The following is a 21260-nucleotide window of genomic DNA, read 5'->3' as shown; positions in this document are numbered from 1 at the left end:
AAGTTGAGGCTGCAGTGAGCTGTGATCACATCACTGCACTCAAACCTGGGTGACAGAGCAAGACCCTGTCTCCAAAAACAACAACAGCAGCAACAAAAACACCACAAAGATCAGCTGCTGCTTGCACACTGACATACCTCTAAAGCCCTCCTTCCTGATCATTCAGGTATCTTTGATCAGGTTTGAGGATTTCTGGGGGTCTGCCCCAAAATTATAACTGTAGTCTTCAAGGCGCCCCAGAGTTGTTATTTGGGAATCCAGGTATGCTCAGAGGACGAATACTGGCCTACCTCTTGGTGTAGAAGGGAAAGAGAAAACAGTAAGTTGGATTTTAGTTTAGAAGTATTTAAGGCTGTAATCCCAACACTTTGGGAGGCTGACGCAGGAGAATTAATTGAGCCCAGGAGTTCCAGACCAGCCTGGGCAACATAGTGAGACCCTATTTCTACAAAAAAAAAAAGTATTTGATACATTGCTTACCCCATTCTCCCATGCCCCAGGCTTTACAAATGGCCAGACTCAAGCTGTCCCATCCAAACTCAAATCCCCTAAAGGAAAAAGAACAGGAACAAGATCAAGATTGGTATCTGGGCAGTGAGGACCCAGGAGAGAGCGAACAGGGAATGAGAAGGAACCACTAGAGAAGCAAGAGGGAAAAGAGAAATGGAGAAAATGAGCAACAATGAAGTGGCTAGAAAAATACAGAGAAAGAAAAGGCAAGAGGGAAGAGAAAAGGGGGAGATTTAAAGTAGGGGATGAAAGCAAAAGAGGTTTTGTTTTTTGTTTTAAAGAACAGAAACACAAAGTGGCAGAGAAATGATATTCCCTGAAAGGAAAAGAGATAGACAGAGAAGCAGAGGGCAAATGGTGAAGAAGACAAAGGCTGACGCCCTAGGTTCCTGATTAGGAACGAGGTGGAAACTGGTAGTGCAACTAGCAGATCCAGAGTACAGAGAAAAGCAGGTCAGGGAACAATGATGAGGTGGCTTTTGCACATGCTGAGTCTGCGGTGTCTGCAGAGGAACCATGTGGAGATGTCCAGCTGGGCAGTTGGGACAGAGATGCAGGAGAAGGATGTGGCCCAGAAGTGGCATGTGGGAGCCACTGAAGCCGTGGGAAGGTACAGTGGGACCACACAGGGAGACTGCAGAGGGGAAGAGAAAGGTTATGGGCCAGAGCCCACGGAGCACCATTTGCGGGATGCAGGGAGAAAGAATCCGTGAGGGAATCTCAGGACAAATGCAGGTGCCTAAGGCGCAGGATGAGAGCTGGGAGAGAGACTGGTGGGGTGGCAGAGTGAACAGCCTGACTCACCTTGAGTGGCAGCAAGGGTGGCACTGTCTTCAAGGAGAGTCAGGTTTTCAGTAAGGTAAGAAACTGTGGATGTTCGTACTCTGGGAGGACAGAGGTGACCTTGTTTATAATGGAAAAGGGTTCCAGAAAGCCCTACGGCCTTCCTTCTGTGTTCGTATACCTCTTTGAACTTACCCTTTGGGCGAAACATTTGTCACACTGTCCCTCTGTGCTTCATGTTTACCTCCTGGGCTTAAGGGCAGGCATGGTTTAGACTGAGTTTTGTATCCTCAGTGCTTTGTCAGTGCCACACCTGCCACCCAGCAGAAACCCGATAAATAATAAATATAGGTCCGGCACGGTGGCTCACACTTGTAATTCCAGCACTTTGGGAGGCCAAGGTGGGTGGATCACTGGAAGTCAGGAGTTCGAGATCAGCCTGGCCAACATGGTGAATTCCCATCTCTACTAGAAAAAAAATACAAAAATTAGCCAGGCTTGGGGGCGGGTGCCTGTAATCCCAGCAACTCGGGAGGCTGAAGCAGGAGAATCCCTTGAACCTGAGAGGCAGAAGTTACAGTAAGCCAAGATCGTGCCATTGCACTCCAGCCTGGGCGACAGAGTGAGACTCTGTCTCAAAAAAGAAAAAAAAAGAAAAATTAATAATAAATACTTGTGGGTTTTCTGGAGGGACACTGGGAAGTCTATATTAGTAAAAGTTCTGAAATATGTAACTTTTGATCTATTTCCGGAAATTTATCCAGAGATTAATCACAGCTGTATAAACATTAAGCTACAAGTATAGTTATAATCTGCACACTTTAAAACCACCAATATATTTAACAAATAGAGCACTGGTTAAAAATCACAATATATCTACATAGCTGAATATGTGAAATCCTCTGAAAATCTATACAGATCAACAGTAACAAATACAAGCATACAAACCCCACATCTTCAGCACAATTAATTGACACAGACTACACAGATTCAATACACCTATAAGTAAAAACAATAAACAGCAAATTCTAAGCACAGCTATCTCCTGAGGTCCCACTGCAAATCTTTGTGGAAAGTGAGGAGAATTTGGGAAAATGGCATGGAAGAGAGAAGAACAGAGCAGAAGGCCTAAATCTGAGCCAAAATCATCCCTGAAAGAGACAGTCTACCTTAATTATAAAAACACTGAAAAACATCTTATTTGGAGCACTAACCACAGGGAAGAGACAGAGTCTGTGGGATGCTATGGCATTCTGAAAAAGGCATTGCTTCTCAGGAAGAAATGAGTAAAAAAGAAGGGAGAGGAGGTGCCCTCTAGTGACTGGATGGGGAAGGAGAAAGAGGCAGGAGGAAATTCAGATTCCTGTAACACAAAGGCGAGGTAAAACAATCAGGGGCATGTAATTCCTCCCCCACTGACCTCTTCAAGCAAAAAGCCATCCACTAAAGACACTATACTTCACTGCATTTAAGGATTACAGAGTTTGCAAACTAGGGATCTTATAAACCAACCCAAACTTCCAATCCTGTCTACAAAAGGAACAGATGCAAGTAGTTTACAACTACACAAAACCATTTTCAGGAGATAACAGAAAAAGAAGATCAAACATTTTGGCTAATGAAAATGCCCTCCAAAAAAACAATCACAAAGTAAACTTTAACACAATAACCCAAACTGAATTAAATATCCTTAAATAGGCATTTGGGCTATGAAAAACTATATGTTTAATCAATTCAAAAACTGAAAATAGAAGTGGACTAAAAGTGGGCAGAACTGAAAGAAAAACTGATTGAATTCAGTAAAAAAAAGAAAAAGATAAAATTATATCTGAAATGAAGACTAAATATCAAAGTGTCCAAAGGAGAACAGATTCAAATAAAAATGTAATAAAGAAAATTGAATAATAAAAGCAAAATAACCATGAGAATGAAAATATGATAAACAAAGAGGGATCAGCGATAAAGTAGTTGAAAGGGAAGGAGGCAAAGAAGATCCAACACACATGTTTGAAATCCCTAAATTAAAAGAGAAACAAAATAATGAAACAGAACTAAAATTTAAAACTATAGTCTAATAACACTTTCAGAAACAAAAGAAAGTCCAAATCTACATACTGAAAGGGCCTACTGGGTACCTGGGAGAATCACCCTGTAAAGCTCAATTGAGGCATATCCTAGTAAAACTATTAGACTTTAAAAAGTATGTGTATTTACAGAGAGAGACAGAGGAAGACCTTGGAGTTTTATGATAAAAAGACCACATATCTCAAAAGAGTTGTATGGTAAAAAGACCACATAATCAAGACAACTAGGTTCTCCACCAGACTCCCCAAGGGAAACATAAAAACAAAGTGAGAATGCAGCAGCATTTTCAAGAAATTTAAGGGAAGAAAAAGTCAACTAAGGATTTTGTATCTAGCAAATCAGTCCTTTAAATATCAAGGCTACAGGAAACGTCTTAAACATCGATGGACTCAGAGAATACTATGCTCACAGCCCTTCTTGGGAATCTTCTTTTGGGGAGAGGCATTCTGCCACGGGCCCTGGGCATTCCTGCTAATTCCTACTACGTATGCCAAAAAGGCAAGATCCTGACTGCTCTTTTCCCAGGTCATTTCGTAGGCTTGTGTTTTCAAGGAGCAACCTGGAGGGATAAGGTAGCATTGATTCCCAAAGAGCGTTTGTTTACTATAAAAACACTAGATTCCTCAAGTGTTCTAACACAAACCACTGCATATCTAGATATTCATCTAGACACACATGTGTCATCCCCATGGGATTTGTGGGACATAGAGAACTGATGCAAATGAAGAGGGTGTTCTGGCTATTGTTTCTGCCATGAGTAATATGGCAATATATTTGAATCTGGCCCAAGAGTCTCATGTTTTCTGTCAGGATCCATGAAACGCTAACAAGCAAACTTACTAGCTTGTCAGTAAGGTAACATCTCCAATATGTCACAGTTCCTGACACTACTAGAGAATGAGCTTCATCCAACTAAAAAGTGATGAGAAACTTGGGCAAAAGGACACACAGTGAACAGTTAATATATTTAAATGTGGTCTTAAGACTAAAACGAAGGTTGGGATAGGGCAGAATAATAATATATAAATGTTATATGTTCTGACAAGCTAAAAATAACATAAGTTTAAAAATGGGAGAAGGGAAAGAGGAAAGTAGAATAAGCTCACTGTTGTATTGGCAATAGGTGGGAGTTAAAAGACAACCTTTAAAAACTGACAAGCTTGAGAGTAAAAAATTAAATAAGAAAACAGAGGACTAAGGGCATTTAAAAAGATATAAAGACGTTTCAGTAGCTGGACATGGTGGTACACATCTGTAGTTCCAGATGCTCGAGAGGCTGAGGCAGGAGAATCGCTTGACCCCAGGAGTCCAAGGCTAAAGTGTGCTATGATCACTTCTGTGAATAGCCACTGCACTCCAGCCTGGGCAACACAGCGAGACCCGATCTCTTGAAAAAAAAAAAAAGAAAATAAAGAAAACACATCAGGTAGGTAAATACAGCAAACATAACAGAGTATGTAGCAATTATAACATAAAAGTAACAGAGTAAGATAAACATATCTGTCATATCAAAAACTATGAATGGGCTTACCTCACCTATTATATGAAAGATTTTCAAACTGGCTCACAAAACAAAACCCAACTCTATGCTAATATTAAAATGACTTAGGGACACAAAATAAAAGAATGTACAATGGCATATCAGGCAAATAGAAACCAAAAGAAAGTAGGGGGTCATGATTTTGATTCAGATAAAGTAAGATTTAAGACAAAAAAAGCATTAAATCTGACAAAGACTTTTCTAAATGCCAAAGCCACAACTGACAATGAAGAAATAACAGTTATAAATATCTATGCATCAAATAACATAGCAACAACTTTTGCTAAAGCAAATGCTATAGAAGATGCAAGGAAAATTAGAAACACATTAATAATTAGAGATGCTGACAACATTATCATTCTAAGTGCAAGACAGGTCAAGCAGACAAAAAATAAGTAAGGATATAGAAGAACTTAAAAAAAAAAAAAGACATTGAATTTTATACCCTGATAGTAAAAATGAAGCACAAATTGTATATGCCTTCAAAATTGGTTGGGGAGAAAATTGAGCTGGGAACAATTCTATCTTATTGAGTAAAGAATACGAAGAATGTCATACTGGAAGTCCTAGCCAGTGCAGTTAGACAAGAAAAAGAAATAAAAGGTAACTAAATTGAAAAGGGGCCGGGCGCGGTGGCTCAAGCCTGTAATCCCAGCACTTTGGGAGGCCGAGATAGGCGGATCACGAGGTCCGGAGATCGAGACCATCCTGGAGAACACGGTGAAACCCCGTCTCTACTAAAAAAATACAAAAAACTAGCCGGGCGCGGTGGCAGGCTCCTGTAGTCCCAGCTACTCGGGAGGCTGAGGCAGGAAAATGGTGTAAACCCAGGAGGCGGAGCTTGCAGTGAGCTGAGATCTGGCCACTGCACTCCAGCCCCGGCGACAGAGCGAGACTCCGTCTCAAAAAACAAACAAAAAAACAAAAAAAAAAAAGAAAAGGAAGAAATAAAACTGTCTTTGTTCAAAGATGACATGATTATCTATATGGAAGATCTCAAAGAATCTACAAACATACACACACAAAATCCTAGAACTAATAAGCAAGTATAGCAAGGTCACAGGAGATAAGGTCAATATATGAAAGTCAATTGCCTTTTTCTATACTAGCAATGAACCACTAAAATTTCAAAGTTAAAAAAAATACCATTTATACTAACACCAAATGAAAACACATATAAATCTAACAGAACAGATAATTGCTATGTGAAAAACTGCAAAACAGCAATAAAAGAAATCCAAGATCTAAATAAGTAGAGAAATATTGCATGCCTGTGGATTGAAAGATTCAATATTGTTAAGATGTCAGTTATTCCCGACTTGCTCTATAGGTTCAACACAATTCCACTCAAAATCCCAGGAAGCTATTTTGTAGATGTTGACAAAAAGATTCCAAAGTTTATATGGAAAGGCAAAAGACCCATACGAAACTGAAAAAAGAAGGAATAAAGTTAGAGGACTTCTACTACCAGATTTTAAGACTTATAATCAAAGTAGCCCTGGTATTGGCAAAATAATAAACACATACATCAATAGAACAGATGGGCCAGAAATAGATCCAGCAATACCTGATCTTTGACAATGGCATAAAGACAACTAAACGGAGAAAGAATAAGACTTTTCAACAAAGGGTGCCGAACAACTGGATGACTATATGTTTAAAAAAACCCCATAAAACTAGACACAGACCTGACACCTTTCACAAAAATTAACTCAAAATGGATCACAGACTGAGGCGGGAGGATCACCTGAGGCCAGGAGTTTGAAACTGGTGTGGGCAACACAGCAAGACCCCATCTCTAAAAAATAAATTGAGGCCGGGTACAGTGGCTCATGCCTGTAATTCCAGCACTTCGGGAGGTCAAGGCAGGCAGATCTATTGATCCCAGGAGTTCAAGACCATCCTCCGTGACACAGAGAAGTCCCATCTCTACAAAAAGCACAAAAACTAGCCAAGTGTGGTGGTGTGCACCTGTAGTCCCAGCTGCTTGGGAAGCTGAGGTGGGAGGATCACTTGAGCCCTGCAGATCAAGGCTGCAGTGAGCCATGATCATGACACTGCACTCCAGCCTGGGTGACAAAGCGAGATCCTGTCTCTAAATAAATATTTATAAAAATTGATATACAATAGATGTGCATATTTTCAGGGTACACGTGATATTTTTATATATTCATGTAATGTGTAAAGATCAAATCAGGGTAATCGAAATATCTACGGTAACAAGTTTTTAGACACAATACCAAAGCACAATCCATGAAAGCGAAATCTGGTTAAGTTGTACATTATTAAATTTAAAAATCTGTGCTTCCTCAAAGACACTATTAAGAAAATCAAAAGACAAGCCCCAGAGCAAGATAAAATATTTGCTAAACACCTGTCTGATAAAGAATTTGTATCCAAAATATAGAAAGAATTCTTAAATCTCAACAAGAAAACAATCCAACTGAAAAATGAGAAGACCTGAATAGACACCTTGCCCCAAAAGATGACAAATGAGCATATGAAAAGATGTGCCATAGCATTTGTCATTAGAGAAATAAAAATTAAAACAACAACTACCACTATATACCTACTGAAATATCTGAAGTCCAACAAACCGGCAAACTAGACTTGACTAACATTAAAAATGTCTGCTCTGGCCGGGCGCAGTGGCTCATGCCTGTAATCCCAGCACTTTGGGAGGTTGAGGCGGGCAGATCACAAGGTCAGGAGATCGACACCATCCTGGCTAACACGGTGAAACCCTATCTCTACTAAAAACTCCAAACAAAATTAGCGGGGCATGGTGGCAGGCGCCTGTAGTCCCAGTTACTCAGGAGGCTGAGGCAGGAGAATGGTGTGAACCCGGGAGGCGGAGCTTGCAGTGAGCCGAGATCATGCCACTGCACTCCAGCCTGGGTGATACAGCGAGACTATGTCTCAAAAAAAAAAAAAAAAAAAAATTCTGCTCTGCAAAAGATACTGTAAAGAGAATGAAAAGACAAGCTTCAGACCAGGAGAAAATATCTGCAAAAGATAGTATCTGACAAAGGACTGTTATTCTAAACTTACAAAGACCTTAAAATAGGGTGCCCCAGTCCCTGGGCTGCACAGCAGGAGAGCAGCAGGTGAGTGAGCAGCACCGCCTGAGCTCCACCTCCTGTCAGATCATCAGCAGTGTTAAGATTCTCATAGGAGCTCGAACCCTATTGCGAACTGTGCATTCAAGGGATCTAGGCTGAGTGCTCCTTATGAGAATTAATGCCTGACGATCTGAAATGAAACAATTTCATCCCAAAACCACCTCCTCCCCTTACCCCCAGTGCATGGAAAAAATGTCTTCCACGAAACCAGTCCCTGGTGCCAAAGAGGTTGGGGACTGCTGCCTTAAAAGATACTTTACCAGGCTGAGGTGGGAGGATCACTTGAGGCCAAGAGTTCAACACCAGCCTGAGAAACATAGCAAGATCCTGTTTCTACAAAAAATTAAAAAATTTAGCTGGGCATGGTGGTTCACACCTGTAGTCCCAGCTACTTGGGAGGCTGGGGCATGAAGATCACTTGAGCCCAGGAGTTCAAGGCTACAGTAAGCTATGATTGCTCCACTGCACTCCAGCCCAGGTGACAGAGTGAGACTGTCTCAAAAAAACAAACAAACAACAACAACAAAACACCTCATCAAAGAAGACCTACAGATGCAAATAAGCATATTAAAAGATGCTCTACGTCATGTATAATCAATACACCACTACACACCTATTAGAAGGGTCAAAATCCAGAGCACTGACACCACCAAATGCGGCAGAGGATGCAGAATAAGAAACTCTCATTCATTACTCTTGGGAAAGCAAAACTGTACAGACACTTTGGAAGACAGTTTGGCAGATTCTTACAAAACTAAACATACCCATAGCATATAATCCAGCAATCGTGCTCTTTAGTATTTATCCAAAGGAGCTGAAAACTTGCATCCGCATAAAAACCTGCATACAAATGTTCATAGTAGCTTTATTCATAATTGGCAAAACCTGGTAGCAACCAAGATGTCCTCTGCTAGGAGAATGGGTAAATTGTGGTATATCTAGACAACAGAGTATTATTCAGTGCTAAAATGAAATGGGCTATCAAGCCATGAAAAGACATGGAGGAAACTTAAACATGTATTACTAAGTCAAAGAAGTCAGTCTGAAAAGGCTGCATACTGTATGACATTCTGGAAAAGGCAAAACTATAGAGACAGTGAAAAGATAAATGGCTTCCAGGGATTTGGGAGATGAACAGGTAGAGCACAGAAGATTTTTAAGACAGTGAAAACACTCTGTATGACAGTATAATGTTAGATATATGTCACTATAAATTTGTCCAAATCCAACGATTGTACAATGCTAAGAGTGAACTATGGGCTTTGAACAATAATGATGTGTCAATGTACATTAATCAATCGTAACAAATGTACTACTCTGGTTGGGGATGTTGATAATGGCGGACTATGCATGTGCGGTGTAAGGGGGCGTATGGGACATGTCTGTACCTTCCTCTCAATTTTGCTGTGAACCTGAAACTGCTTTAAAAAAAACCACATTTTTAAAGGTTAATGGAAAGATGTTTACAGTGAATGAAGAGAAAAAAAATCCTCTCCCAAGAAAAGGAAACAGAACCATAAAAATGACATACCACGGTCACACAAATTTTTACAAATTTTCCGAAGCTTTCTTGCTCCCTTTTAACATATTGTAACCATTCAACTCCTGCCACAGAAGCATAAATCAAATGATTCCTTGGCTAAAAGATGACTCAAGCTTTCACTTTTTGGTTCAACGGGATTTACTCAACTTGGTAACTACTTGGTGTTTCCAACTTTGCAGGACTAACCTTGCTTTTGAAGCTAAGAATAGATGGAAGGTTGACTTCAGACTAACACAAACCAACGCACCAAAGAACTGCTGAAATATGGCACCCCTTTTCATCAAGCAAATAATACTCATCTTGGATTTAAAGGTATCTTATGCTTTACAGTTAAGAAATATTTATAAAATAATCTTCCTCAGGGCAATGTTGAAAGCTCCAGCTTTTCCTTACCTCGAATCTTATGGATCAAGTCATCAGACAGTGATAGAAAAACATCCATTTCTATTTCCTCTGGTTAACTTGCTCATTCCTCAGTTTCGGCTATTGACTCACTACTATCTGTTTTTATTAGAAGTCATCCCGAAGCCCGTTCTAAGAGAAAAATCTCCTTACTAATACAAGGGTGCCATCTAGTGGTGACCATAGTAAACGTCTGTTACAGAAAACGTGCGTGTGTGCGTCCTCTCTCAATTCTGCATTCTGATGGGACTTTCAAAATTTACCTACAGGGAAAAAAGTAGTAGAACTACTGTACTTGAAATTTCCAAACACTGACACTTCGGCACATTTAAACATCTAGCATACCCTCCTTTTACATCACTCAGATCACTTTTACAACTCAGATCACTGACATTCATTTCTGAAGCAACATCACATTTACAGGTTCACAGAATTTCAGAACGAGCAGCTGTAAGGAATGATAGAGTTCATCATGTATTCAGTCCAACACCCTTGTTTTTCACATGTGGAAACTAGGCCCAGATGGAAGATGCCTGACTTGTCAAACAACTAGTAATGTTTCCAACAGGGTGTGCCCTTGGTTGATTTCTGATGGACTGGACAGCCAGTTAATATTATCTTATAGATAAGGCACTTAATGTCTCAATAATAGGTTTCCATTCAAAAGAAACACTTAGTTGTTCCTGCAGGGACAGCACAGGATAAAATTCCCTGATCTGGGCTCTCTTCGTAGCTTTCCCTTCTGAACTCCAACTAGGCACAGAAATCCTCAGGGATTGTTTTTGCCTCGTACTTGGGAGCTGCTCACTGAGTGCTTGCACAGTGCGAGGTACCAGGTGGTGTATACCTGGGTAAGTCTTCCACCCTCCCTACTCAGGCTCCTTAGGCTACAAATGAGCATGCTCTATTTCTCTCTTTCTTTCCTTCATCTCAGTTACATTTACACAGAGCAGGGAACAACTAACAGAGCTTGGTGTTCCAGGCCAAGGAAACCATATGTACAAAATTATGGAGGTGTGAAAAAGCAGGATTTATTCAGAGAACAGGGCTGAAGTTTTGTGTGTCAGGAGCACAAGATGCAGGTGCATCTTATTCTCTCCTTGTCTGGAGGGGAGCAGGGAACATTTGATCAGGAGGCAACAGAATGAACCAGAGCCAAGGCAGAGGGAGGCTACTAAGCTGGTCTGGCAACTGATTTGGGAAAGATTAAAGTTACAAGATGACCACTTATGGTCTTGACCTTTAGCGCTCCATTGTCAGGATGCTGGAAAACTACTATATTTGAATAAATGACAAAGGCAGAATTAATTGCAAAGGAGGAGAAGGTTGGTTTTGGCAACCTCCCACCCAGGCTTTCAATCTTCCCAGGGGCTCTCCAGGGGTGAGCCTTAGAAGCCTCTAAGCAGGGGAGACAGGCTTGCTTGCCTGGCTACATCCCTTTCTCTCCCATCACCTGGCCATCACCACCACTAAATATGCCCTCAGGCAGAAAGCAGTATTAAAATCTGAATAAGAAAGGTTTGTTATCCATATTTGTGACAGGGGTCCCGGTAAGAACAAGGCTTAAAGAGAGCCAGTAAGTCTCAGGGAGGCAGAGGCGGGAGGATAGCTTGAGCCCAGGAGTTCGAGACCTGCCTGGGTAATATAGTGAGACCCCGTTCTCCACAAAAAGGAAAAAAAAAAAAGACAAAGAGAGCCAGTAAGGCACGTGAAGCTGCGCCAGCCCCTAGAAACTAAATGGGAGTTAGAGCTTTGGATCAGAAACTTTTCTTTGGGGATGGTGGTTATTATACTGTACTGTCTGTATTTTAGGTAATTATTCCCTTTTGTCTCTTTCTTACAATTTGGTAAGGTTCATTTTTAAAATGTCAGCTAAGTGGAAACAACGCAGTAATGTTTCTGTGCCCAGCCACGCTGCTGAAGGCTGGGCACAGGTGTGAAAGCAGAATTCCAGGTGAGAGAAATTTACAGGAATTCACCTGTTCCCTCCAAGATGCTCTCCTTCCAGAGTTCTCTTCTGTTAAAATTTGGTGGGTTCTGTGTCTGGTTTTAAAAATAAGTGATGGCAGTTCCTTTACAATATTGCTTTGTGAATGACTGATAAAAGCCTGGCCCTCTCAAAGTAGCGGGGCAGAGGAGAGGGAGTGTTACAGTTCAAGGGAGGATTTAGTTAGCTCTAATTAGTGGGCTAGAAAGATTTTTTTGGTAGGAAGTGACGTGGGTCTCCCCAGCGGCTGCTCTGCTTCCCACCTGGCAACCTTTGTTACCTAATAAAATCAGTCTGGAGCCATACGCTACCAATGAATATTAAGGTGATTGTGGTTTTTTTGGAATTCACTTAAAAATTTTTAACACAGTGTCTGCTGTTTGAGGGAGGAGTGCAAGCTGGCACACATAGCAAATATCTGAAACCACAAATCCAGGATATCCTAAGTGAAAGGTCTTTTGTCCCTGCCTGTTGATGAAATTAAAGTGCTAATACTAAACTTCAGATATAACTCTCTGGGCTGTGACTGAGCTACAATTTTCTATCAAAAGAAAACTTCTAGAGTTATTTATGTTGGTAGCATAATTTCTGACACGAAAGTTTACTAAATGCACAGTGTTATATCTTACCAAGAGTATCTTCAGCTCCACTACCTCCACCTCTAATTCCCATCCATAAAGAGGGGAACCATATTGCAGAATCAGCTGAGAACCATAGCCCCCATGCCTCTTCCACAATCGAATCCTGAAGACAACACAGAAAAGATATAATACTTCCTAATACTTCATTCAACACAAATCACACCACATGAATAAAAAACCACAACTCTTCTTTGCAGTATTATGCGGGGAGGGGCGGGGGAACATATCTCAAGGTGGGTTTTGGTGTCTGTTTATTTTTTGAGATGGGGTCTCACTGTGTCGTCCAGGCTGGAGTGCAGTCGCACGATCTTGGCTCGTTGCAACCTCCGCCTCCCAGGTTCAGGTGATTCTCCCGCCTCAGCCTCCCAAGTAGCTGGGACTATAGGCACCTGCCACCACATCAGCTAATTTTTGTACTTTTTGTAGAGATGGGGGTTTCACCATCTTGGCCAGGCTGGTCTCGAACCCCTGACCTCAGGTGATCCGCCCGCCTCAGCTTCCCAAAGTACTGGGATTACAGGTGTGAGTCACCATGACTGGCCTATTTTTTAAAATTCTCATTTCTAAAAGGAAAAACACTGAATATAAAACTATAAAAGCATTACAAATCTTAGGTTGAGGCCTGCAGCCACAGCATTTCAGAAATCCCATCCTTCTATTATCAATAAAAAACAAACCACCTACTTTGAAAAAGTTGAGGTGTGGAAACTCATTTACAGCTACAAATGGCTTGACCCCCCTCACAGAAATTAGCCCCTCACATGGATTTTAGCTGATTGTTTCTGGAGGCCGTATTTGCCAAGTTGCATTGCCACAACCGTGAGCAAGATGCAACTCCAACTCACACTAAGAATGAAGGGCCCTGAAGTGCTCACTTGCAAAGAAATCAAAATTTAAGAAAATTAAGAATATGAAAGAGTAACACTTACATATATCTAAATATTGAACATTAGAGGCACAATAATCTTTTAATATTCTATGACATTATGTTAAGTAATAACAACAGCTACCATTTTATTGGGCAATTTTCCATACAGCCATGTTTCAGACATTGTGCCGAGTGTTCTTCCTGCATTTTTCCATTTAATTTTCACAGCAACCTGTGAGGTAGGTATTCTTATCCCCCTTTTACTGATGAAGAATTAAATGAGCACAAAAATTGAGTTACTTCTTGGAATCACACAGCTAGTGAGTTACCCAAGTCTGACTCAGGTCTATACTTTTCATCAACAATATGTAAACTAAAGATATCTCAAGGCTTATTATAAAATAAGTTTCTGAAAGACTAAGTTGTTTTAATGAAAACTTTCAGAATGCTACAGAAAAATAAACCATCATTCCACAAAACTTAAGTGATCTAAGTAAAAATGAAGCACTGCCTTTAGCTTAATGCTAGAAACAGCTTACTCATTATTGCTCTCTCTAATTCCTTTAAGGAACTGAAATCATTTTGAAATAAGTTTTGGAAATTCCCACTAGAATTTGGTAAGATAATGATCAAATGTTCACCAAACTCCTGCTAGGTACTATGTACTTACTGTTAGGTACTAGGATGCAGAGATCAATAAGGAACAGCTCTCGCTCTAAAAAATATTCAGCGGTGCTGGTGGGGCCATGGGTGCCGTGCCAGACCACACATAATACAATGTGGAAGGTATAATACCGAGTGAGGTACAAGGTATTACGAAAGAGTGAGGAAGGGTCCCTACTCTGGCTGTGGGTGGTAGGGAAGTTTACTGGAAGAGACGCACAGAGCTGGCCAGCTGAAGGGGCTGGGCTGCTCATTCCAGGCAGAGAGCAGAGCCTGGGCACAGTGCAGACAAGCATGGAGTGGGAGGCAGGGAGTGGGCACTGGAGAGACTGGAGAGGTGGGCAGGGCCCAGATCATGAAGAAATTTAAGCCAGCAAAAGGTTTTAAGTAGGCAAATGACATGCTCAGAATGGTACTATAACTAAACCCACAAGAGCAGTGTAGAGCATGGACTTGGAGCCACACAACCATAGGTTCAACTCCTGGGCTAGGGCTTAGTGCTGTGTGACCTTTGGCAAGGCATGATACATTTCTTTTTTAAATTGACACACACACATACTTATGCTGTACAACGTGATGTTATGAAATATGAATATACTGTGGAATGACTAAATCAAGCTAATTAACATATGCATCACCTCACACATTTATTTGTGGTAAGAACAAAGACAGGAAACCTTCTAAGCCTCAGTCTCAGCTGGAAAATGAGAAATAAATGAGATAATGAATGTAAAGCACTGGAATACAGTAAGTATTCAAGAAATGGTGGCTCTTATTATTATTATTATTATTATTATTGCTATAAGCCCAGAAGTTCAGGAAGATACATGGGAATCCAGATGAGACATACTGAGGTCCCAAGTAGGGATGAAGAAACAAGACAACCTGAAAGACATTTAGGAAACTGAACTGACAAAACTTGATGACTGCCTGGCTACAGGAATGCCAGTGAGAGAGGAGGAGACACCATGGACCAGCTCTCTTCTAGGATGAATGAATGAACGGCTGGTGGCTGGCGGCAGCCCTGACAAACAGAATAGGGAGGCAGAACGAGTCTGGGAGTGTGGGTCATGCTGAGGAGGTGCCTGTGTGCACCCAGGAACAGACGTCCAGGAAATCAGTGGACAGGGCTGGTGTTTGGGATGCAGGTGTGGTTTGGAATTGGAAATCTGCATATCTTATGCCATGAGAAGGGATCACCCACAGAGGGTACATTCAGTCAGAAGGGCAATGAGCTAGGACAGAACTCCAGAAACACTCACGATTAAGGGACAAGGAAAGAAAGAAAAGCACCCAAAGAAAGAAAAGGACCACAGAGGACAAGGTATACCAGGGGGGCTCAATACAATGAAGGCCGAAGGAGCAGGATCTCCAGGAATCATCATCAGCGGTGCCCCATGTAGCTAAGTCCAAGAACTTCCAACAGTATACTCAGAATCCAGTAGAAATTGTTGCTGACTTGAGACCAGAGGGTGATTTTTTATAGAACAAGGGGAACAGATGCTCGACTGCAGGGTTCAGGCATCGATGGGCATGAGGAAGCAGAAAGAGTCTACCATAAATCTGGGAAAAGGGATGGAGAACAGTTATATAGTAGTATAAGGGAAATATAGGGTCAATGGTCAGGTTAAAAGACTTTTAAGACAGAGCGCTCTGAGCATTTTGTGCACTGAGAAGGAAAAGGCAGATAGCACAGGGTGGTGAGGCAGGAGCGAGAGATGCACAGACAGAACAAGGTCCTTGAGGATGTAAGAAGGATCCTGACGCTGGGCCCTGGGGATGCAGAGCTTAATTAAACAGAATCTGCCCTCAAGGAGCTCAGAGTCTGAGGGGGAAGCAAACCTGCCAACCCTCTGAGCAGAGTGTGATGTGCACACCAGTCCTCAGGATGCACTATACCAGAGGAACTTAGGGGACGCCCATCTGACTGTGGGTTTCCTGGACCTAAGTCTGAGTACACTTACCTCTCTACTCCCACTGCCCAATAGCATCTGGTATGCACACGTGCTAGGCATTCGATAATTTTCTTGGTGTGAATGAAAAAATATACTTGTCAGAAACTGTATTTCCAGGGGTAGAGAAATTTTATAAAGACATATAAGGGTATATTTTAAGACAGATAAAAGGATTTGGGTTATTAAAATAAAACTAACATTAACTAAAAATCATAGTACACATGCTCGGTGCTGTACCCTGAATGTCTGTGTGCCTCCAAAATTCCTATGTTGAAACCTAATGCCCAGTGCAATAGTATTAAGTGGTGGGGTCTTCAGGAGGTGATTAGGTTACAAGGGATCTCATGAATAGGGTTAGCGCCCTTATAAAAGGCCCAAGGGAGCTCACTTGTTCCTTCCACCACGCAAGGACACAGTAAGAAGCTACTGTCTACGAGGAACAGACCCTCACCAGACAGGGAATCTGTCAGCACCACCTTGATCTTGGAATTCCCAGCCCCCAGAACTGTGAAAAATAAATTTTTGTTATTTATAAGCTACTCAATTTGTGGTATTTTGTTACAGCAGCCAGAACCGGCTAAGATACTTGGAAAAGATACATCTGAGAGCTTTATACAGAGACAGCTGAAGGTTAAGAGAGTTGAGGAAGAACGAGGCAGGGTTCAGTCATGTGGAGAAGGCCTGAGAGGTTCTAGAACTCTCTCTGGTCAAGTACATCCCCCAGTCTGCTAGGTTGTGCTTAAGATTTATTTAACCATTTATGAAACGATAAAATTTTTCATTTCAAAATTATAAAGGACTAAAAAGGAAACGTGTGCAAGACTGCACAAAAGTTAAAACCCATTCATCATAAAATGAAATCAGGCAGGTGTCAGACTGACCTGTCTCCAAATGAGCTTCCCTATTTACCAACTATACGACCTGGGCCAGTCACTAGTCTTCCTGGGAAAGCAGACCACGGGACAGATAAGCCCCCAAGCCGCTTTCAAATCTACCATTCAAAGGTTCCAAAACAGCATTTCTTAGCCTTTTGGGAATCACAAACTCCTCAGAGAATCTAATTGAAGCTATGCATTCTCTCCCTACCTGCCCCTCCAAACAAACATGGAAATACACATAAAAAATTTTGCACATCATTTGAGGGGGTCCCTGGACGCTCTACCCATAATCCCAGGTAAGAAGTGAGAAACCAGTAGAGGTGCAATTCTTTTAAATCTTTTTTTTTTTTTTTTTTTTTTTAATTTTTTAAACAGAGACTCATTCTGTTGCCCAACCTAAAATGCAATGGTGTGATCATGGCTCACTGAAGCCTCAACCTCCTGGGCTCAAGCCATCCTTCCACCTCAGCCTCCTGAGTAGCTGGGACCACAGGCATGCAACACCATACGGGGCTCTTTTTTTATTTTTTGTAGAGATGGAGTCTCCCTGTGTTGCCCAGGCTGGTCTCGAACTCCTGGCCTCAAATGATCCTCCTGCCTCAGCCTCCCAAGGTGTTGGTATTACAGACATGAGCCACCACACCCAGCCCAAGGTGCAATTCTTTATAACAAGGTTCTTGGCCAGGCGTGGTGATTCATGCCTGTAATCCCAGCACTTTGGGAGGCCAAGGTGGGTGGATCACTTGAGGCCAGGAGTTTAAGACCAGGCTGGCCAACATGGTAAAAACCCCATCTCTACTAAAAATACAAAAATTAGCCAGGCATGGTGGTGCACACCTGTAATCCCAGCTACTTGGGAGGCTGAGCTATGATCGCACCAATGCACTCCAGCCTGGGACCCTGTCCCTAAAACAATAACAAAAAAAGAAGGTAATGGAGCCAGATACCACAGTGACCTCTGCTAGACCCACAGTGGACAGTTTGGTGTTCTCTACCTGCGTGCCCATCTGAACTGTAAGTTTCCCTGAATATAGCAACTACCCACTTTAGTTGTGCATTAAATTGATGGGCCATAATGGTGTAGATTTGCAGTTCTCAAATTTTCAGACCTTCAGTGCTTCTGAATAAGTATCAACTTCAAATCCTCCCTTTGACAGACATACCTGGAGTGCACAGCAATCACTATGGGCTTGCTCTATGGGATCTATCAACTTTTCAATACTGGTTTTTATTCAATTAGAAGGGTCTAGCCACCCCAAACTAGATGTTATGCCTCTATTCCACAGCAAAATTTGATGACTCGCCCCTCCCCACAAAAAGAAAAAGAAAACATACTGTATTCGCTTTTAGTAAAAATCCCCTACATTTGTGTAACTCTTTATACTTAGTACTTTTCTAATCTCTCTCACATACATGTAATATTCACCTGGGAGGTAGACAAGACTCCCATTTGAAAGATAAGGAGTGAGAATGATACCATTTAAGTGATCACAGAAAGGACTTTTCAACACAGCCCAGCACCAGAATTCCAGCCACATTTTCATAAACATGCTAATGTTTCTATTACCCTTACATTGAGAAGGTGGGAGACACCTCTTTTAAATTAACAGAACAAAATAGCTGCGACCTTTAATGAAGTGTTCAGTCGTAACATCTAAATAGTACCTATGATTTCAGAAACTGAAAGCCACTCTAATTTTAGCAATTCCATATATGATGACTAAATCATTTCGTTTTTTCAATATCCAATAGAAATCAATCAAGCCTATCATCTATGACTTTTTAAACAAGCAGAATTCACTGTACATAGTAGGGGGGAAAATCCATACTTACCTATAGCACAATGTAAAATCTAGAGGAAAAAAGGGGGAAAAAAGAAGAGAATTAGTAAGAATCAATAGTATTAAAGTTTTATTTAGTATAAACTAATGTTTCAGTAAGAATAGAGCAGCATCTGCCAGCAGTATTAAATATGAAAAACGAACATTCCATTTTTAAACTTGGTTACAGGCTATTTAACAAAATGTAAATTCTTGCTAGTTTTGTTTGTTCATTTTTAGTTTGTGCATCTTTGAAGGATTTTCTGAGGAAGATTTACTCTTTCCACTCAGTGGTTTATCAGACACCAAAGGCTCTTTTAAAATGCACAAACTTGTAAGAGCAGTAAGTGTACAGCATCTCCATGTCCCATACGCTATAGAACAGAATGGCCATGGACTCTGGAACACAGGATAAGAAGAGCCTTTGTTGGTCCTTCTTGCCTTGCAGGCCCTTCAATGCAGACATTCATTCTACTAAGTTCCACCCTCAGTTCCCATCTTGCCTCATTCAATGATCTCACTGCAGAGGGGCTCCGTGGTCCAATCCAATCCTGTCTCCTGGGGATCTGGGCCTACATGCCAAGCTGCCTCTGGACAGCTCCATCTGGGAGTCACAGCAGAGACTCAAACACAGCCTCAGTGGGAAGCACACACTTTTCTTCCATCACGCCTATTATGCCTCTTGATAACCAACCTCCCGGTCTTTGGGGTTCAACAGTCCTTCCTTCCCCTCATCCTCAAGTACAACCAGTTTCTAAGTCCTGCTGATGATTCTGGGGTCTGTCTGCTCCATTTTTATTTCCAGTGCCTTGAGTGAGACTGCCATCTCCACTCCATCTCAATGGCCATGAAACTGGCAAATTAGGTCCTTCTAAATCCCCTTCCAACTCATCCTTTATATAGCAGTGTTTTAACTCTGGCGGTGGTGGAGGCAAAAAAGTAATTTGAAGCCACTACTAAAATTGATTTAATGACCAAAGCTTTTCTAGATGATATAACCTAACAGCTATTGTAGGGCATTTCAGAATTTTTACATTTCTCTAGCAGTCTTTATATTGTTTGATCCTAACAATTACCTGGCAGATAGGCAGGACAGAAAATCTCTACTTATAGACAAGAAAACCAAGGCTCAGAGAAGCCACACAACTTGCCCAGGGCAGTAAATGATGGTCAGGACCAAGAACTTAGGTTTTATTTCCATTGTACCACATTATTTCATTGTGCATTAGTTATGAGATCTACAGAGTCAGAACTTGACAAGACTTAGCTTATCTAAAACATGCCTGAGCCTGATAAGACTCTGTGCTCAAAAACTATTTCACTCAATTTTGGGGAGAGGGAAGTGGGGAGATTGGATCAAAAAACCAAACCAAGCTGCACAATGTTACTGGTAACTGACACGAGAACAAAATAATTACCACATTGCAAATCTTACAATCTTTTTCAATAGAAAACACTGTTAAGTAAATACTAAAGTGTAAATATGATAAGCTACACCTCCTGCTGCAAAGTTGAGGAAAACTAAAAGATCTAGATCAAAATGAGGAATGAAAAACATTCTTTGAAACAAGAAGACAGATGACAGTGCCTAGACAGAAAACCTGCTCTTTTTTTTGGACACAGGACCTTGTTCTGTCACCCAGGCAGAGTGCAGTGGTGCACTTACAGCTCCCTGCAACCTCAACTTCCTTGGACTCAAGCAATCCTCCCACCTCAGCCTCCTGAGAAGCTGGGACTACAGGCAATTGCCACCATGCCTGGCTAATTTTTGTATTTTTTGTATAGACAGGCTTTTGCCATGTTGCCCAGGGTGGTCTTGAACTCCTGGGCTCAAGTGATCCACCAGCCATGGCCTCCCAAAGTGCTGGGATTACAGGCATGAGCCACCGCACCCGGCCCAGAAAACCTAGTCTATCCATGTATGCAGCAAGATGCCCAGACTGGCCGGGCATGATGACTCACGCCTACAATCTCAGCACTTTGGTAGGCCGAGGGGGGCGGATGACCTGAGGTCAGGAGTTTGAGACCAGCCTGGCCAACATGGTGAAACCCTATCTTTACTAAAAATACAAAAAATCAGCTGGGCATAGTGGCACATGCCTGCAGTCTCAGCTATTCGGGAGGCTGAGGCAGGAGAATCGCTTGAACCCAGGAGACAGAGGTTGCAGGGAGCTGAGATCGCGCCACTGCACTCCAGCATGGGCGACAGAGCAAGATTCTGTCTCAAAAAAAAAAAAGACATCCAGGCTGCTGATTAGCAACAGGACACTGCAGGAGAGGACACACAGCAATGAATGGCTAGCATGTCTTCTCTGCATGACAGAGCAGTAGTAGGTCTCAGTCCTCAGATGCACTCTCCCCTTTTTAATCACATATATTTTTATAACACCTCCTCTACCATTCTGAAAAAAAATTCATAGATAAAATGACCTACCTATACAAAATTTTCAAAAGCAAATAAAT

General features: G+C 41.6%; 1 protein-coding gene across 1 annotated transcript in view; it reads right to left on the bottom strand.

The window, feature by feature from the left end:
- The window catches only part of HACD2 (3-hydroxyacyl-CoA dehydratase 2), a 97652-nt gene that overhangs the window by 62294 nt on the left and 14098 nt on the right, over positions 1-21260 (bottom strand). The window contains exon 3 of the mRNA XM_011971615.1: positions 18811-18829. Within this exon, the coding sequence (XP_011827005.1) occupies positions 18811-18829 (19 nt within the window). The remainder of the gene's footprint in view (positions 1-18810; positions 18830-21260) is intronic.

The sequence above is a fragment of the Mandrillus leucophaeus genome, unplaced genomic scaffold (assembly GCF_000951045.1).
Source record: "Mandrillus leucophaeus isolate KB7577 unplaced genomic scaffold, Mleu.le_1.0 Scaffold123, whole genome shotgun sequence".
Taxonomy (NCBI): Eukaryota; Metazoa; Chordata; class Mammalia; order Primates; family Cercopithecidae; genus Mandrillus; species Mandrillus leucophaeus.
The sequence above is the reverse complement of the archived record's forward strand: the minus strand, read 5'-3'. Positions and strand labels throughout refer to the sequence as shown.